Below are 15,632 nucleotides of genomic sequence, written 5' to 3'. Positions count from 1 at the left end.
TAACACTAAGGAGACCTAAAGCAGCTGTGCAAACACAGGAAAACACTAAAGAGACACAAAGCGGCTGTGCTAACACATGGAAACACTAAGAAGACCCAAAACATCTGTGCAAACACATGAAAACACTAAGGAGACCCAAAGCTGCTGTGCAAACAAAAGAAAACACTAAGGAGACCCAAAAAGCTGTGCAAACACAAGAAAACACTAAGGCGACCCAAAGCAGCTGTGCAAACACAAGAAAACATTAAGGAGACCCAAAGCAGATGTGCAATCACATGAAAGCACTAAGGAAACCCAAAGCAGCTGTGCAAACACAAGGAAACAGTAAGGAGACCCGAAGCAGCTGTGCAAACACAAGAAACACTAAGGTGACCCAAAGCAGCTGTGCAAACACAAGAAAATACTAAGGTAACCCAAAACAGCTGTGAGAACACAAGAAAACACTAAGAAGATATAAAGCAGCTGTGCAAACACAAAAAAACACTAAGGAGACACAAAGCAGATGTGCAATCACAAGAAAACATTGAGGAGACCCAGCTTTGTAAACACAACAAAATACTAAGGTGACCCAAAGCAGCTGTGCAAACACAAGAACACACTAAGGAGACCAAAAGCAGCTGTGCAAACACAGTAAAACACTAAGGTGACCCAAAGCAGTTGTGCTAACACATGAAAACACTAAGGAGACCCAAAGCAGCTGTGCAAACAAAAGAAAACACTAAATAGACCCAAAGCAGCTGTGCAAACACAAGAAAACACTAAGGAAACCCAAAGCAGCTGCACAAACACAAGAAAACACTAACGAGACCCAAACAGTTGTGCAAACACAAGAAAACACTAAGGCGACCCAAAGCAGCTATGCAAACACAAGAAAACATTAAGGAGACCCAAAGCAGATGTGCAAACACATGAAAGCCCTAAGGAGACCCAAAGCAGCTGTGCAAACACAAGAAAACAGTAAGGAGACCCAAAGCAGCTGTGCAAACACAAGAAACACTAAGGTGACCCAAAGCATGTGTGCTAACACATGAAAACACTAAGGAGACCCAAAGCATCTGTGCAAACACAAAAAAACACTAATGAGACCCAAAGCAGCTGTGAAAACACAAGAAAACACTAAAGAGACCCAAAGCAGCTGGGCAAACACATTAACACACTAAGGAGACCCAAAGCAGCTGTGCAAACACAAGAAAACACTAAGGAGACCTAAACAGCTGTTCAAACACAAGAAAGCACTAAGGCGACCCAAAGTAGCTGTGCAAACACAAGAAACACTAAGGCAACCCAAAGCAGCTGTGCAAACATAAGACAACATCAAGGAGACGCAAAGCAGATGTGAAAACACAAGAAAACACTAAAGAGACCCAAAGCAGCTGGGCAAACACATTAACACACTAAGGAGACCCAAAGCAGCTGTGCAAACACAAGAAAACACTAAGGAGACCTAAACAGCTGTTCAAACACAAGAAAGCACTAAGGCGACCCAAAGTAGCTGTGCAAACACAAGAAACACTAAGGCAACCCAAAGCAGCTGTGCAAACATAAGACAACATCAAGGAGACGCAAAGCAGATGTGAAAACACAAGAAAACACTAAAGAGACCCAAAGCAGCTGGGCAAACACATTAACACACTAAGGAGACCCAAAGCAGCTGTGCAAACACAAGAAAACACTAAGGAGACCTAAACAGCTGTTCAAACACAAGAAAGCACTAAGGCGACCCAAAGTAGCTGTGCAAACACAAGAAACACTAAGGCAACCCAAAGCAGCTGTGCAAACATAAGACAACATCAAGGAGACGCAAAGCAGATGTGCAAACACAAGAAAACATTAAGGAGACCCAAAGCATCTGTGTAAACACAAGAAAACACTAAGAAGACCCAAAGCAGGTGTGCAAACACAAGAAACATTAGGACAAACCAAATTAGGTGTGCAAACACAAGAAAACACTAAGGAGAGGTAAAGTAGATGTACAAACACAAGAAAACATGAAGGAGACCCACAGCAGCTGTACAAACACAAGAAAACATTAAGGAGACCCAGCTTTGAAACACAAGAAAACCCTAAGGTGACCCAAAGCAGCTGTGCAAACACAAGACAACACTAAGGAGAACCAAAGCAGTCGTGCCTTCATATGAAAACACTAAGGAGACCTAAAGCAGCTGTGCAAACACAAGAAAACACTTAGGAGACACAAAGCAGATGTGCAAACACAAGAAAACATTAAGGAGACCCAGCTTTGTAAATATAAGAAAATACTAAGGTGACTCAAAGCAGCTGTGCAAACACAAAAAAACACTAATGAGACCCAAAGCAGCTGTGAAAACACAAGAAAACACTAAAGAGACCCAAAGCAGCTGGGCAAACACATGAAAACACTAAGGAGAACCAAAGCAGCTGTGAAAACACAAGAAAACACTAAGGAGACCTAAACAGCTGTGCAAACACAAGAAAGCACTAAGGCGACCCAAAGTAGCTGTGCAAACACAAGAAACACTAAGGCAACCCAAAGCAGCTGTGCAAACATAAGACAACATCAAGGAGGCGCAAAGCAGATGTGCAAACACAAGAAAACATTAAGGAGACCCAAAGCATCTGTGTAAACACAAGAAAACACTAAGAAGACCCAAAGCAGCTGTGCAAACACAAGAAACACTAGGGCAAATCAAATTAGGTGTTCAAACACAAGAAAACACTAAGGAGAGGTAAAGTAGATGTGCAAACACAAGAAAACATGAAGGAGGCCCACAGCAGCTGTACAAACACAAGAAAACATTAAGGAGACCCAGCTTTGTAAACACAAGAAAACACTAAGGTGACCCAAAGCAGCTGTGCAAACACAAGACAGCACTAAGGAGACCCAAAGCAGCTATGCAAACACAAGAAAACACTAAGGAGACCCAAAGCAGCTGTGCCTTCATATGAAAACACTAAGGAGACCTAAAGCAGCTGTGCAAACACAAGAAAACACTTAGGAGACACAAAGCAGATGTGCAAACACAAGAAAACATTAAGGAGACCCAGCTTTGTAAATATAAGAAAATACTAAGGTGACTCAAAGCACCTGTGCAGACACAAAAAAACACTAAGAAGACCCAAAGCGGCTGTGCAACCATATGAAAACACTAAGGAGACCCCAAACAGCTGTGCAAACACAAGAAAACACTAGGGAGACTCAAAGCAACTGTGCTAACATATGAAAACACTAAGGAGACCTAAAGCAGCTGTGCAAACACAAGAAAACACTTAGGAGACACAAAGCAGAAGTGCAAACACAAGAAAACATTAAGGAGACCCAGCTTTGTAAACATAAGAAAACACTAGAGTGACCCAAAGCAGCTGAGCAAACACAAGGAAACACTAAGGAGACCCAAAGCGGCTGTGCAAACATAATAAAGCACAAAGGCAACCCAAAGCAGCTGTGCTAACACTTGAAAACCCTAAGGAGATCCGAAGCAGCTGTGCAAACACAAGAAAACACTAAGGAGACCCAAAGCAGCTGTGCAAACACAAGAAACACTAAGGTGATCCAAAGCAGCTGTGCAAACACAAGAAAATACTAAGGTAACCCAAAACAGCTGTGAGAACACAAGAAAACACTAAGGAGACATAAAGCAGCTGTGCAAACACAAAAAAACACTAAGGAGACACAAAGCAGATGTGCAAACACAAGAAAACATTGAAGAGACCCAGCTTTGTAAACACAACAAAATACTAAGGTGACCCAAAGCAGCTGTGCAAACACAAGAACACACTAAGGAGACCAAAAGCAGCTGTGCAAACACAGTAAAACACTAAGGCGACCCAAAGCAGCTGTGATAAAACTTGAATACACTACAGAGACCCAAAGCAGCTGTGCAAACACAAGAAAACACTAAGGCGAACCAAAGCAGCTGTGCAAACACAAGATAACACTAGGGAGACCTAAAAAAGCTGTGCAAATACCAGAAAACACTAGGGAGACCCAAAACAGCAGTGCCAACAGATGAAAACATTAAGGAGACCCAAAGCAGCTGTGCAAACACAAGAAAACTCTAAGGAGACCCTAAGCAGTTGTGCAAATACAAGAAAACACTAAGATGACACAAAAGAGCTATACAGACATTAGAAAACAGTAAGGAGACCCTAAGCAGTTGTGTTAACACATGAACACACTAAAGAGACCCAAAGCAGCTGTGCAAACACAAGAAAACACTAAGGAGACCAAAAGCAGCTGTGCAAACACAAGAAAACACTAAGAAGACACAAAGCAGCTATACAAACACAAGAAAACACTAAGAAGACACAAAGCAGCTGTGCAAACACAAGAAAACACCCATCAGCGTTGAGCAGCGATAGGTACAGAGCAATTATAGGAAATACTGGTGAACAATGATGAGGGTTGTTGAGCAATTATGAGAAACATTTTGAATAAGCGGTTTGGCCAAACGCCAAGATAGATTTGCATTATTGGCCTGTGATCATCTCTCCGAGGGTAATTAATGACGGCAAAAAGTTCATTATGAAACATCCATAAGTAATGGGGAGAAAGTCAGTGCTACTTAAGGTGTGCACGTACCTACCACGTAATGTTCGAGGGTGGGGTCATTCTAGAAAGTGGATAATTTGTGCATAATCTGCCAGCACTTCCTTAAAACATTCCCAGGGTCATGGTCTGTACTGTTTACTTAATGATAATTGTATAATGTGCTAAACAAGAAACACTGACTAATTCCTTGTTGTAATGAAGGGTAAGCACTAGTGCAGGTAATGTACCTTTGGGACGCACTAATAGATATAATGCTTCTTTGGGAACCACTAGCAGGCCTAATAAAATTTGAGAAACACTGACAGGCGTAATTCACCTTTAAGAAACACTAAAGCACACTTAAGAAACACTAAAGCACATTTAGGAAGCACTAGTAAGTGTAATGCACCTTTTGGAAGCACTGGCAGATGCAATGGACCTTTAAGAAACACGGGTTTGTGTAATTCACGTGTGAGAAACTCTAGTATGCATAATGCACCTTTAAGAAACACTAGTAGCTGTACTGAGCATATCCGGGAATCACTAGTGGTCGTAATGCACCTTTGAGAAACACTAGCAGGTGTAATGCACATTGAAGAAACAATAGTACCTGTAATGCACCTTTGAGAAACACTAGCAGGTGTAATGCACATTGAAGAAACAATAGTACCTGTAATGCACCTTTGAGAAACAGTAATAGCCGTAGTGCACATTTGGGAAGCACTAGTGGTCGTGATGCACCTTTGGGAAGCACTAGTAGATGTAATACACCTTTGAGAAACACTAGTAAGCGTAATGCACTTTTGGGAAGCAGTAGGAGCGTAATGCATCTTTATCAATGGATGAGATAAACCAAGAAATGCTCAAAAGGATGGAAAGTCTCCCAGTCTCGCAGACTATGGTATGCTGGACAACAAACATTTTATATTATAACTATTCTAGATGCTGTTACATGTTGCTGTTCCGTTATCCATCTGCAGACTAGAATAAAACTGGGTCTTATACATTTTTGCGTATGTCAACAAGAAATTGGAGTCATGGGTTCCGGAAAAAATCACTTTACAGGCTTCAACTGTTTCACATGAAGGCTTTCTGAAAGAGGTGAAACAGTTAAATAAAAGACAGACCTAACTTTCCTCGGATTCCCCTCCTTGTCTTTTTATAGCGCCTACAGATTTCCTTTTAGAAAAGTTGGAGATATTAGATATATTTTTTCGCATGATCTAAGAGCTACAGTGGAAAAATTTAGGGCGAACGTGTTACACCTGGGTTGTGGAACTGCGACTCGGAAAGGCTACGATCCCTGCTCTCTTGTGTGTAAATGAGGAATGAGTGCTGTGGGTGACTCAATGCACTTTCTCCTGACATGTCCTGTCTAGGTAGAGAGTAGAGGGCAACGCCTCATCCAAGCTCTGCTGAAGTTGTCAAGGATCATCGTTTAGGAGAGATTTCTAGGTCTGGCTTGCCTTGTAGCTGTCACCAATTCATTAAAATAGAAAAGTGATCTTTGGCCTTTGTTCAGAGCAGTATGTTTCTCACATCATGCTACTATTTGGTGATCATTTCACTTCATTTTCGAGTGCTTGCATTGCAGTGCATGATTGTTTTTTTCACATCTCATATTGGGCCAGATGTATGAAAGCTTTTTGCATTCGCAGACGGTGCGAATTAAAAAGCCATTCCAGAATGTATGAAAGACATTCTGAACGCAATTTGAACCTGGTGGTAACCATGTGCAAATTTTAAAAATGCATTTAAAATGCACTTTTAAAATGTACATGTAAAGCACACATGCCCTTTTGGCATGTGTGCACCCTACATGTCCTACAAAATTATTTTGGGGTGCAGCAGAGGGGGCCTTAGGCCCCCAGCACCCTGCGGTTTTGCATTTCCAAAATTGCGATTTCTAGTTAAGAAATCGTAATTTTGGAAATGCAAAAAATTCGCAGATATGGGCCTACAGGCCCATAGGTGCGAATGGGGCCGGTATCGCAATGTGCGATTCGGTAATAGCATTTGCGCTTTTTAAGAAATCGCTATTACCGATTCGCAAATGTGATACATTGCATTTTGCGAATCAGAAATAGCGATTTCTTAAAAATCGCTATTTCCGACTGGCAAAAGGCCTCCTTAATACATCTGGCCCTAGATCTCTGAGTCATCATATATTAAACTTTTTATCTCACATACCCATTGTATACCGTTGTTTTTTTTTTTTTTTTGCATGCTCCTGTTTTGATGGCCTTCCTTCCTCTGCTGGTGTTCCCAGCATCATAGCTTATTTGCCATCTTTTTGATTGGATGACGTGTATCCTTCCACCGCTTCCTTTCAGGGATTTACTTCTTTCTTTTGTTTTCAGCACTGTGGCAGTGCAAGTGCTTTCCAGCTCTCCCACCCGCTCCCTCATTAGCTGCTTCCCCCAGTGCTCTCTATGTTGCTCTTGCACCCTCTGGGGCATATATATACTCTGTTTGCGCTGGATTTGCGTAATTATTTTTTAAGCAAATCCGGCGCAAGTCTAACTCCATATTTATACTTGGGCGCTAGACCCGTCTAGCGTCAAAGTTATGGACTGAGCATCATTTTTTGCTTGTGGTAAAACTACCTTGCGTCAATGAGATGCAAGGCAGGCGTTCCCGGGCAAAAAATTACTCTTTGGCCTTAGCGCCATATTTATCAACCCGCGCAAAAATGATGCATGGGAGGAGGAGGGCTTTAAATAATGGCGCCAAGCCTGTTTAGCGCCATTATTTAACACCTGGGTCAGGGCAGGCGTTAGGGGACCTGTGGGATCATTTCCATGGTCAGAGATCATGGAAGCAGTCCACAGGTGCCCTTCCCTGCACCCAGGGACACCCCCACCCGGTGGACACCCAAGGATGGGGGGATCCATCCAAGGTAACTCCACATAAGTTTTTTTTTTTTTTTTTTTTAAGTGCCATAGGGGGACCTAACTTGGGACACCCTTCATGGCACTGTGCCCAATGGCCATGCCCAGGGGACACAAGTCCCCTGGGCATGGCTATTGGGCAGGGGGACATGACCCCTGTCTTTGCTAAGACAGGAGTCATGTCCATGGGGGTTGTGTGTCAAAAAATGACGCTATTCAAGTTATAGTCAATTTGTTTGACGCTAACCTGACTAGCACCATTCTTTGACGCACAACCTCCAGTCTCTCCTATGCCTCCCCTACCCAGTTAGCATCATTTATTTTGACGATAACCGGGCCTCAGCGCTGGCTAGCGTCATTCCTTAAATATGACACCAGGGTGGTGTCTAGGAATGGCGGTAGCCAGCGGTAAACTTTTTGAAGCAAACCTGCGCTTGCGCAGGTTTGCATCAAAAAGTATAAATCAGGGCCTCTGTTACTTTCCCCGCTTTTGCCTGTCTAAATTTGTTTTTCTTTGTTCTCGCCCACCTCCTCCATTGGGCCCCCGCCCCTCCCTGCTCACCATTGCTCATTGGCAGCATTGACTTGCTGCCCTCCTTCTCCATTGCTCTAACATCGCACACTTTGTACTCCCATTTTTGTTTTCATTTTAATCTTTTTTTCGTGCCTGAAATTAAGTATTGTGCCAACACCAGAGCAGGGGGAGAGTGCACAGCCTGCCTCACATGGGATCATCAACTTTAAGTAATTTAACGTACCTTATTTTAATAAATATAGCTGTAACATTCTTGAATTCCAAAACATTATTCAAGGAAGTGATGTAACAAAGAAAATAATCTACTGGTATGGCATAATATAACAGCAAAGGGCTTACATATCTCAAAGAAATCACCGAAAATAGCTGAGCCCTTTGTCATAAAGCAAATCTCCCATATCTGTTCTAGAATTAGCATCTTATCTTTAAACTTTTTCCAGTTTAAATACACTAAAAGTATGTTTCACTAACGGTAGCAACTATCTAACTGACTAACTGATGGCAAAATGATGGTAACTAACTGATGGCAAAATGATGGTAACTAACTGATGGCAAAAAAAATTAAATGAATAAAGAAATTGTATCCCACGCAGCTTGTTTTTGTGTGTCTTTGAGGAAGAAGATCAGGCTCTGCAGTACTCTCTCAAACCTGCACAGTAGACAGAACATCAATAGATGTATTTTATCCATTGCTCTATTATTTTCATATTTGCCTCTAATAAGATTGCATTCAAATGCTTTTTAAATTAATTTCTTTATTTGAAAGCCAGGGCACTGCATAAAACGTTCAGTTCATAGTACATAATTAGTAGATTATTGTACAGGACCAAAAAGATGCTGAAAAAAAGCAGACAATATAATGGCTTACAGATGTACTTTCAGGAGCAAATGAAAAATAATGAAGAAGGTCTGCAGACAAAAAGAGTTTAAGAGCAAACATCTATTCATCTGTTCAGTGCCTGCCATTTTAGGTCTTAGTTTTCACAGTGCAGCTGTTAAACAGATCTGTTGGTAACCATACACATAGAGTGGGCTTCAGGTCTACCCCTTTCAGCCATTGGATTAATTTGTTCAGCCTCTTTCAACTATTGGCTTTGAACCTTGTCAATCATGTCTTGGGTCCACCCACTGGAGTAGTTATTCCTCACCTAGTTCAATTGGCTCCTTGAGTGGATCCTTCAGTCTTCCCTGGAGTGCTTGCATCGAACAGCATGTGGGACTACTTTACAATGTAGCCCTCTTTTTCTGCTACAGCTGGCTCCCTCCTTTGTATGTCAGTCTAATGTGCTAATGCTGCATGTGTTAACATCTTAAGATCCGATCTATTGCCTTTGCTAATACTTATTTCCTTTGTCTGTGGTTCCCTACATTTTTCTCATTTAACTTTGTTTGGTACAGTTAGTAGTTCAATTGATCCCAGGGGGCCCTTATAACTGCAGTGGCCACAATTTGCTGAAAAACGGGTTTCTGGGCCACCTAATATCTTGCTAAGTTAACTATTAGTATGTTTAGATCCTTTGCCAGTAACTATTATGTTGCCCGTGGGCACCACCAGCACTTATTTTACGGTACCAGGACTGTATATACTGTACCGCTGGCAACAGTACCGGTTTAGACGCAGATGGATCTGTGCAGCAGTAGCCAGAGCTCACATCACAGGCCCTCTTAGAGCTTTCAGGGATAGACCTGTCTGCACCTGCCAGCACACATTTTTTTTAAAGGCACAGCATCTTGTGCCCCAGTGAGGCACAAACTTTTAAAACACATACAGGCGTCGGCTGTTCGTTAGAAAGCACTCCTGCAGGGAACATGACATTGCACCCCTGTTTGGCCCATTTCATCTTTGGACTGGCAGAGTGCCTGAAACCCCCCACCAGGCCCTCCAACACTCAAGAAAAGGTCCCTGATGGGCAAAGGTGGGATTATGTTCCTGGTATTGAACTGAAGAAACTTCTTAAAAAGTTTGTGTGCGTATGTCTCTCGCGGGGCCTTCGGCTGAATGGGAGCCTGTTGTGAGCTCTTTGCCACCTGAAGAGCCTTGATTACTCGTCCCATCTCCCGGTCATGCTTTGCGTCACAAATAGTACCACTTGGTAGGAACCTTTCCAGGTCTGTGGACATCCCCATGGCCCTATGACCCACCTTTGTCACTGTCCCACTGCAGACGCTGCCCTCCTCCTTAGGGTCTTCACAGCCCTCAGGCATGTCCTGCTCCCTAGCCCAGCCTCATCTGGGTCTATGAGGTGGCTGCAGCTTAAGTCCTTGCTCCGCTATAGGGGGACAACAGTGTGCAGATCACGTATGATACAGGCATGAGGGATGCAAAAATCCTAGCTGATGGCCCTGAAGTGACACTCGGTCCTTCTCTCCTCTGCCTCCCTCATTTGATCTTCTTCCACTCCTCCTATTCTGTCACTTCTGAGTTCCCACATAGCGCCTCCCTCAGTAGGTTTTGTAATTCAAATCTTCTGCGATTTTTTCTGCTTTCAATCTCTCCCTTCCACTTCTCCTTTATACTCCCCCTTCTGTGTCTCTCCTAGCGCTCACTTTTCCAGTTCTTTTTTCTCTTTTTCACTATTAGCCCTCAATACTCTCTCCTTAGTACCTTCTCCATTGCTTCTTTCTCAATCTTTCTTCCTTTTTATGTTTCTGTCACCCTCTGCTGCTTTAAGTTATTTCTCTTTTCTCTTAATCTCTTCTATCTCGACTCTCCCTTACTTTCTTCTTTCCCCAATGCTGAATTCATTTTCTTTTCTTCGCCATTCGCTCTCTCCTCCTCAATGGCTTTTTTCACGCTTTGCCTCCCCCTGTCTCTCTCTCTCTGCCTCCCTCTGTCTCTTTTCTGCTGTTTCTTGTGGGTAGGAGGTCCAGGTACTGGAGAGCCCCCACCCCAGACTCAGCCCCTCTGCCAACGGTGTAGCGCAAAATGATGGTGCCCCCTGCAGAACGTGATGGGGGAGGAGGCTGAGTTTCCCATATCTCACAGATATTCACTGACCTTGGGCTGAATGCACCCCTTGAAGGGTTTGAGGGCCCCACTGCGCCACAGGTGCTGCGGGGGCCTGTGTTAGGCCCCTGCTCTCTGCTACTCATGCAGGCTCCTGAGTGCTGCCTTTTGCCAAGAGTGATGTGCTTTGAGGTCCTTAGGAAGCAGAGAGTGTCCAGGAGAAGAAGTGGTAGAGGAGGACGAGGAGGAGGAGGCAGGCAGATTCCTGATAATGGGTGGCAGAGCCCAAACTCTTTCTGTCTTTTCTGGGTGCAGGCTACTAACTCCTAATGGTTCCAGCTTTCAAAAGGATGTGATTCAAGGACGTCTGTCAGCAGCGAGTGATTGGGGTGGCCTACGGTGCTGGGGAGAGTAGCTCTCTACAACAGTGTAGTCTCCTCCCCTGTACCCTTATCACAAACTCTGTCCTCGTGAAACTGCCTTCTTATAGGAGTGATGTGCTCCAAGGGCCTTCATCGATAGTGCGTCAAGGGTAGCTTGAGAAGTAAGTCACTTGGGCTCACATTGATTCCACTGGTGGGAGGGTCTGACTTCTCTACTCAAGATGCCCACAGAGGCAGTGGATGAGGCTGCCACACCAGTGCTGGGAGTAGGCCATATGTGTGGTGGATGTGAGCCATGACAAGGGTGATGGTGTGGCAGTCTCCCTAGAACTGGACTCCAGCACATATTTTATAAGCACTAAAAGGAAACGTGACTCTGTCTTAGGATTCACATTGAGTGTGTGTTAGCACATGTTATTCAAGCTCACCTGATGATAAATCATAGAGAGGTACTACTTTGAAGGGATTCATAGTACTCACCTTGTACACCTAAGTCTGTGAATATTGTTGATATTTGTGCAATTAAAAAACTCTAAACTGACAAATATTTGGCTGTCGGAAAATCCAATGCTTTGCAGTTAGGGTGGGAAAATTGTTTTTCTGGTTATGCATTCTCTTTTTCTGTGACGACAGAAAACATTAGGGGCCAGATTTATCAAAGGATTGCATTGCCCTTGCTTCATGCATGTTGTTTTAAGGAGAATGCAGTGCTGAAGTCAGATTTACCAAGCCATGTGACTTGTGCTGTCTCACGTTACTCCAAATTTACCAAGTCACATGACTTGTGCTGCCTTGCGTTACTCCAGATTTACCAGGCCACATTACGTGTGCTGCTTCGCGTTTACTAAGTAACACAGGGCCACATTCTACAGTGGCTTTGTAAATCTGATTTAAGGAGTGTAAATCACACTGCGGCACAGTGCGTGACACAAGGGTAACACAATTCTTTGATAAATCTGGCCCAAGTGTTTTGAACTGGCCCTGTGTGTACAAATTTAATTTTACCTAGAGAAGAACGTGTCCTCAGAGCCAGCACTTCGATCAGGTGAAGTAACTCACCCTGTAAGGTGCCACCGAACATTGATGTAGAATTACAACAGAAGGGTAGAAAAATATTATTTGAATGTTTGGTGAGCACTCCGGGTGACAAAATTACATTTTGCTTGGAGTGCTGAAACTCCTTGCACTATTGCCAATTTCTTTGATGTGTGAAGAGTATAATAAAATTCAACAGATTCATATAATAGTTTCAGTGCACTCAAAATAATTTACCATGAGTGGTGAAAGGATTTTCGTGAGGTATTGGAAAATCCATCATTGCTAAATAAAAAATTTTAATATGCATTTCTGCTGTGTATGTTGGCGATGTTTTTCACAATTGTATGCTTAACGATCCTTGCTACAACACTCCTAGGGCCAGATTTATCAAAGTGTTGCATTGCCTTTGTGTCACACAAGTTAAGGCAAAGGCAACGCAACACTAAATCCAGATTTACTCAGTCATAGAAGGCCACCTTACGTGGCCCTCTGTTGCTTGGTAAATCTGGAGTAACACAAGGCAGTGCAAGTTGCTGCCTTGCTTTACTCTGTCCCCGGGAGGGTTTCCATGAATGGAGTGTGGGTGGATACCCATGGATTTTGGCACCTCCCTGATTGACCTGGCATTCTATCACCTTCTCAGGGAGGGTGTAACAAGGCGAAATATCTTTATTTCTCCTAGCATTTTCCTCCTCTACGTATGCTGCATTCTTCAACTCACATAGAGGAAAAAGCATCAGAGGATCGCAAGAGTTCCTTACTGCACAACAACAATCCTGTCTGCAAAACAGGCACCCTTGCACCATGACGCAAGGATGCCTGCTTGATGCTAGGCAGCCACAAGTGCGCCAGCACAAGAAGAGGACAGGAATGCGCCATATATTGTTAAATGTGGCGCATTCCTGCGTTTGCTCTTTCACGCAGTCCAGTGGCTTGCTGCGTTGCATTTCATGACATTTTGAAACACCTGCCCTCTATTGTTAGTCTTGTGAAAGTAACCTGTAGAATGTTCACATAATTAACTTGTACATCACCAGTCAATAGCATGTTAGTTTCATGACTGCTGTGCAATCAATGCACACTTTGCTGCTGAATGCTAATTCACGTGCCACAGCGTTGCCTCCAGGCCTGTTGTAGAGTCCCAGGGGTCCTCCACCTGGCTAGTTATTCCAAGCCATGGAGACGCCTGCCAAGCTGTCAGCTAGGCGCTAAAATCAATTATATCAATGCCTTCCTACTTGTAAAGTCATGCACCACATACCACTCATACACGCCCTTCCACATGCAACCCATGCACTATGTTACTTCACTTCTCTTTGTCATCCAGCCTCAAGAAACAACAGATACCTAGAGATCTTTTACTACTCTGACATGAATAATAATAAAAATAATGATAACAATAATAGCGATACTTCCCTTTTACTACTGCTAGAATGATGATGATGATAATAATAATAATGGAATGTATAATAATAATGCTAATAATAGTAATAATAATGTGATAAATATAATAATAATGTAATAATGTGAAGAATGTGAGCAAGAATGATACCGACAATAACCAAATCACATTAGTAAATACAAAATCATTATGATGCCTATTACAGTAATAATTGCCATAAAACATGATCACTTACCACAGCTTTAAAAACTGCAAACATAACAATAAGTATACCAATACCAAATACGATAGAAATACAAAATAGCCACCTGTTATTAATTATTTAACTAATAATATTAACAATAGCAATAATCATCACCCTTATCATCAAATGTGTAACAACATCAAACAGAGCAAGGATAGCAACAATAATAATATCAGAGCACCCATGACAGCTCAAATGTTTGTAATAGGCATGAAAACAATGGCAATAACTAGGAATTATAAGAATTATGGACTATAAATGCTGTAATTATAATTATAATAATAACATTTATGACAGCACTCATACTTATACTATTAATTAAACTAGGAATAATGATCGGCATCCTCACAATCACACTGCACGCACGCTGCGCTTCTTTCCCCGTCCTCAGTTTCTAGGTGCCCCAGGGGTCGTACCTAGGTCAGGACCCAGGGCTGCGGCCAGCAGCAGCAGCATCAGGCCTGTCTCCATGCTCAGAGGCTGCTCGTGGGCTGTGACTGCTGAGGAGAGAGCTCGGAGAGCTGTATAGCTTCCCTGCCCTTGTTTACACTGTATAATTACCAGGACACGAAACACAAGAAAAGCCGCAAGGTGAGCCAGGGCATCAATCAGGCCCAAGTGTTTTGAACTGGCCCTGTGTGTACAAATTGAATTTTACCTAGAGAAGAACGTGTCCTCAGAGCCAGCACTTCGATCAGGTGAAGTAACTCACCCTGTAAGGTGCCACCGAACATTGATGTAGAATTACAACAGAAGGGCAGAAAAATATTATTTGAATGTTTGGTGAGCACTCCGGGTGACAACATTATATTTTGCTTGGAGTGCTGAAACTCCTTGCACTATTGCCAATTTCTTTGATGTGTGAAGAGTATAATAAATTCAACAGATTCATATAATAGTTTCAGTGCACTCAAAATAATTTACCATGAGTGGTGAAAGGATTTTCGTGAGATATTGGAAAATCCATCATTGCTAAATAAAAATATTTAATATGCATTTCTGCTGTGTACGTTGGCGATGTTTTTCACAATTGTATGCTTAACGATCCTTGCTACAACACTCCTAGGGCCAGATTTATCAAAGTGTTGCATTGCCTTTGTGTCACACAAGTTAAGGCAAAGGCAACGCAACACTAAATCCAGATTTACTTAGTCATAGAAGGCCACCTTACGTGGCCCTCTGTTGCTTGGTAAATCTGGAGTAACACAAGGCAGTGCAAGTTGCTGCCTTGCTTTACTCTGTCCCCGGGAGGGGTTCCATGAATGGAGCGTGGGTAGATACCCATGGATTTTGGCACCTCCCTGATTGACCTGGCATTCTACCACCTTCTCAGGGAGGGTGTAACAAGGATAGCAACAATAATAATATCAGAGCACCCATGACAGCTCAATTGTTTGTAATAGGCATGAAAACAATGGCAATAACTAGGAATTATAAGAATTATGGACTATAAATGCTGTAATTATAATTATAATAATAACATTTATGACAGTACTCATACTTATACTATTAATTAAACTAGGAATAATGATCGGCATCCTCACAATCACACTGCACGCACGCTGCGCTTCTTTCCCCGTCCTCAGTTTCTAGGCGCCCCAGGGGTCGTACCTAGGTCAGGACCCAGGGCTGCGGCCAGCAGCAGCAGCATCAGGCCTGTCTCCATGCTCAGAGGCTGCTCGTGG

General features: G+C 42.9%; 1 protein-coding gene across 1 annotated transcript in view; it reads right to left on the bottom strand.

The window, feature by feature from the left end:
- Positions 1-14,430, bottom strand: part of LOC138274666 (ly6/PLAUR domain-containing protein 2-like) — a 106,504-nt gene extending 92,074 nt beyond the window's left edge. Inside the window, exon 1 of the mRNA XM_069219014.1 lies at positions 14,364-14,430. Coding sequence (XP_069075115.1) covers positions 14,364-14,418 — 55 coding nt within the window. The 5' untranslated portion in view covers positions 14,419-14,430. The remainder of the gene's footprint in view (positions 1-14,363) is intronic.
- Positions 14,431-15,632: the final 1,202 nt, after the last annotated feature.

Source organism: Pleurodeles waltl, chromosome 2_2 (genome assembly GCF_031143425.1).
Source record: "Pleurodeles waltl isolate 20211129_DDA chromosome 2_2, aPleWal1.hap1.20221129, whole genome shotgun sequence".
NCBI lineage: Eukaryota > Metazoa > Chordata > Amphibia > Caudata > Salamandridae > Pleurodeles > Pleurodeles waltl.
The sequence above is the reverse complement of the archived record's forward strand: the minus strand, read 5'-3'. Positions and strand labels throughout refer to the sequence as shown.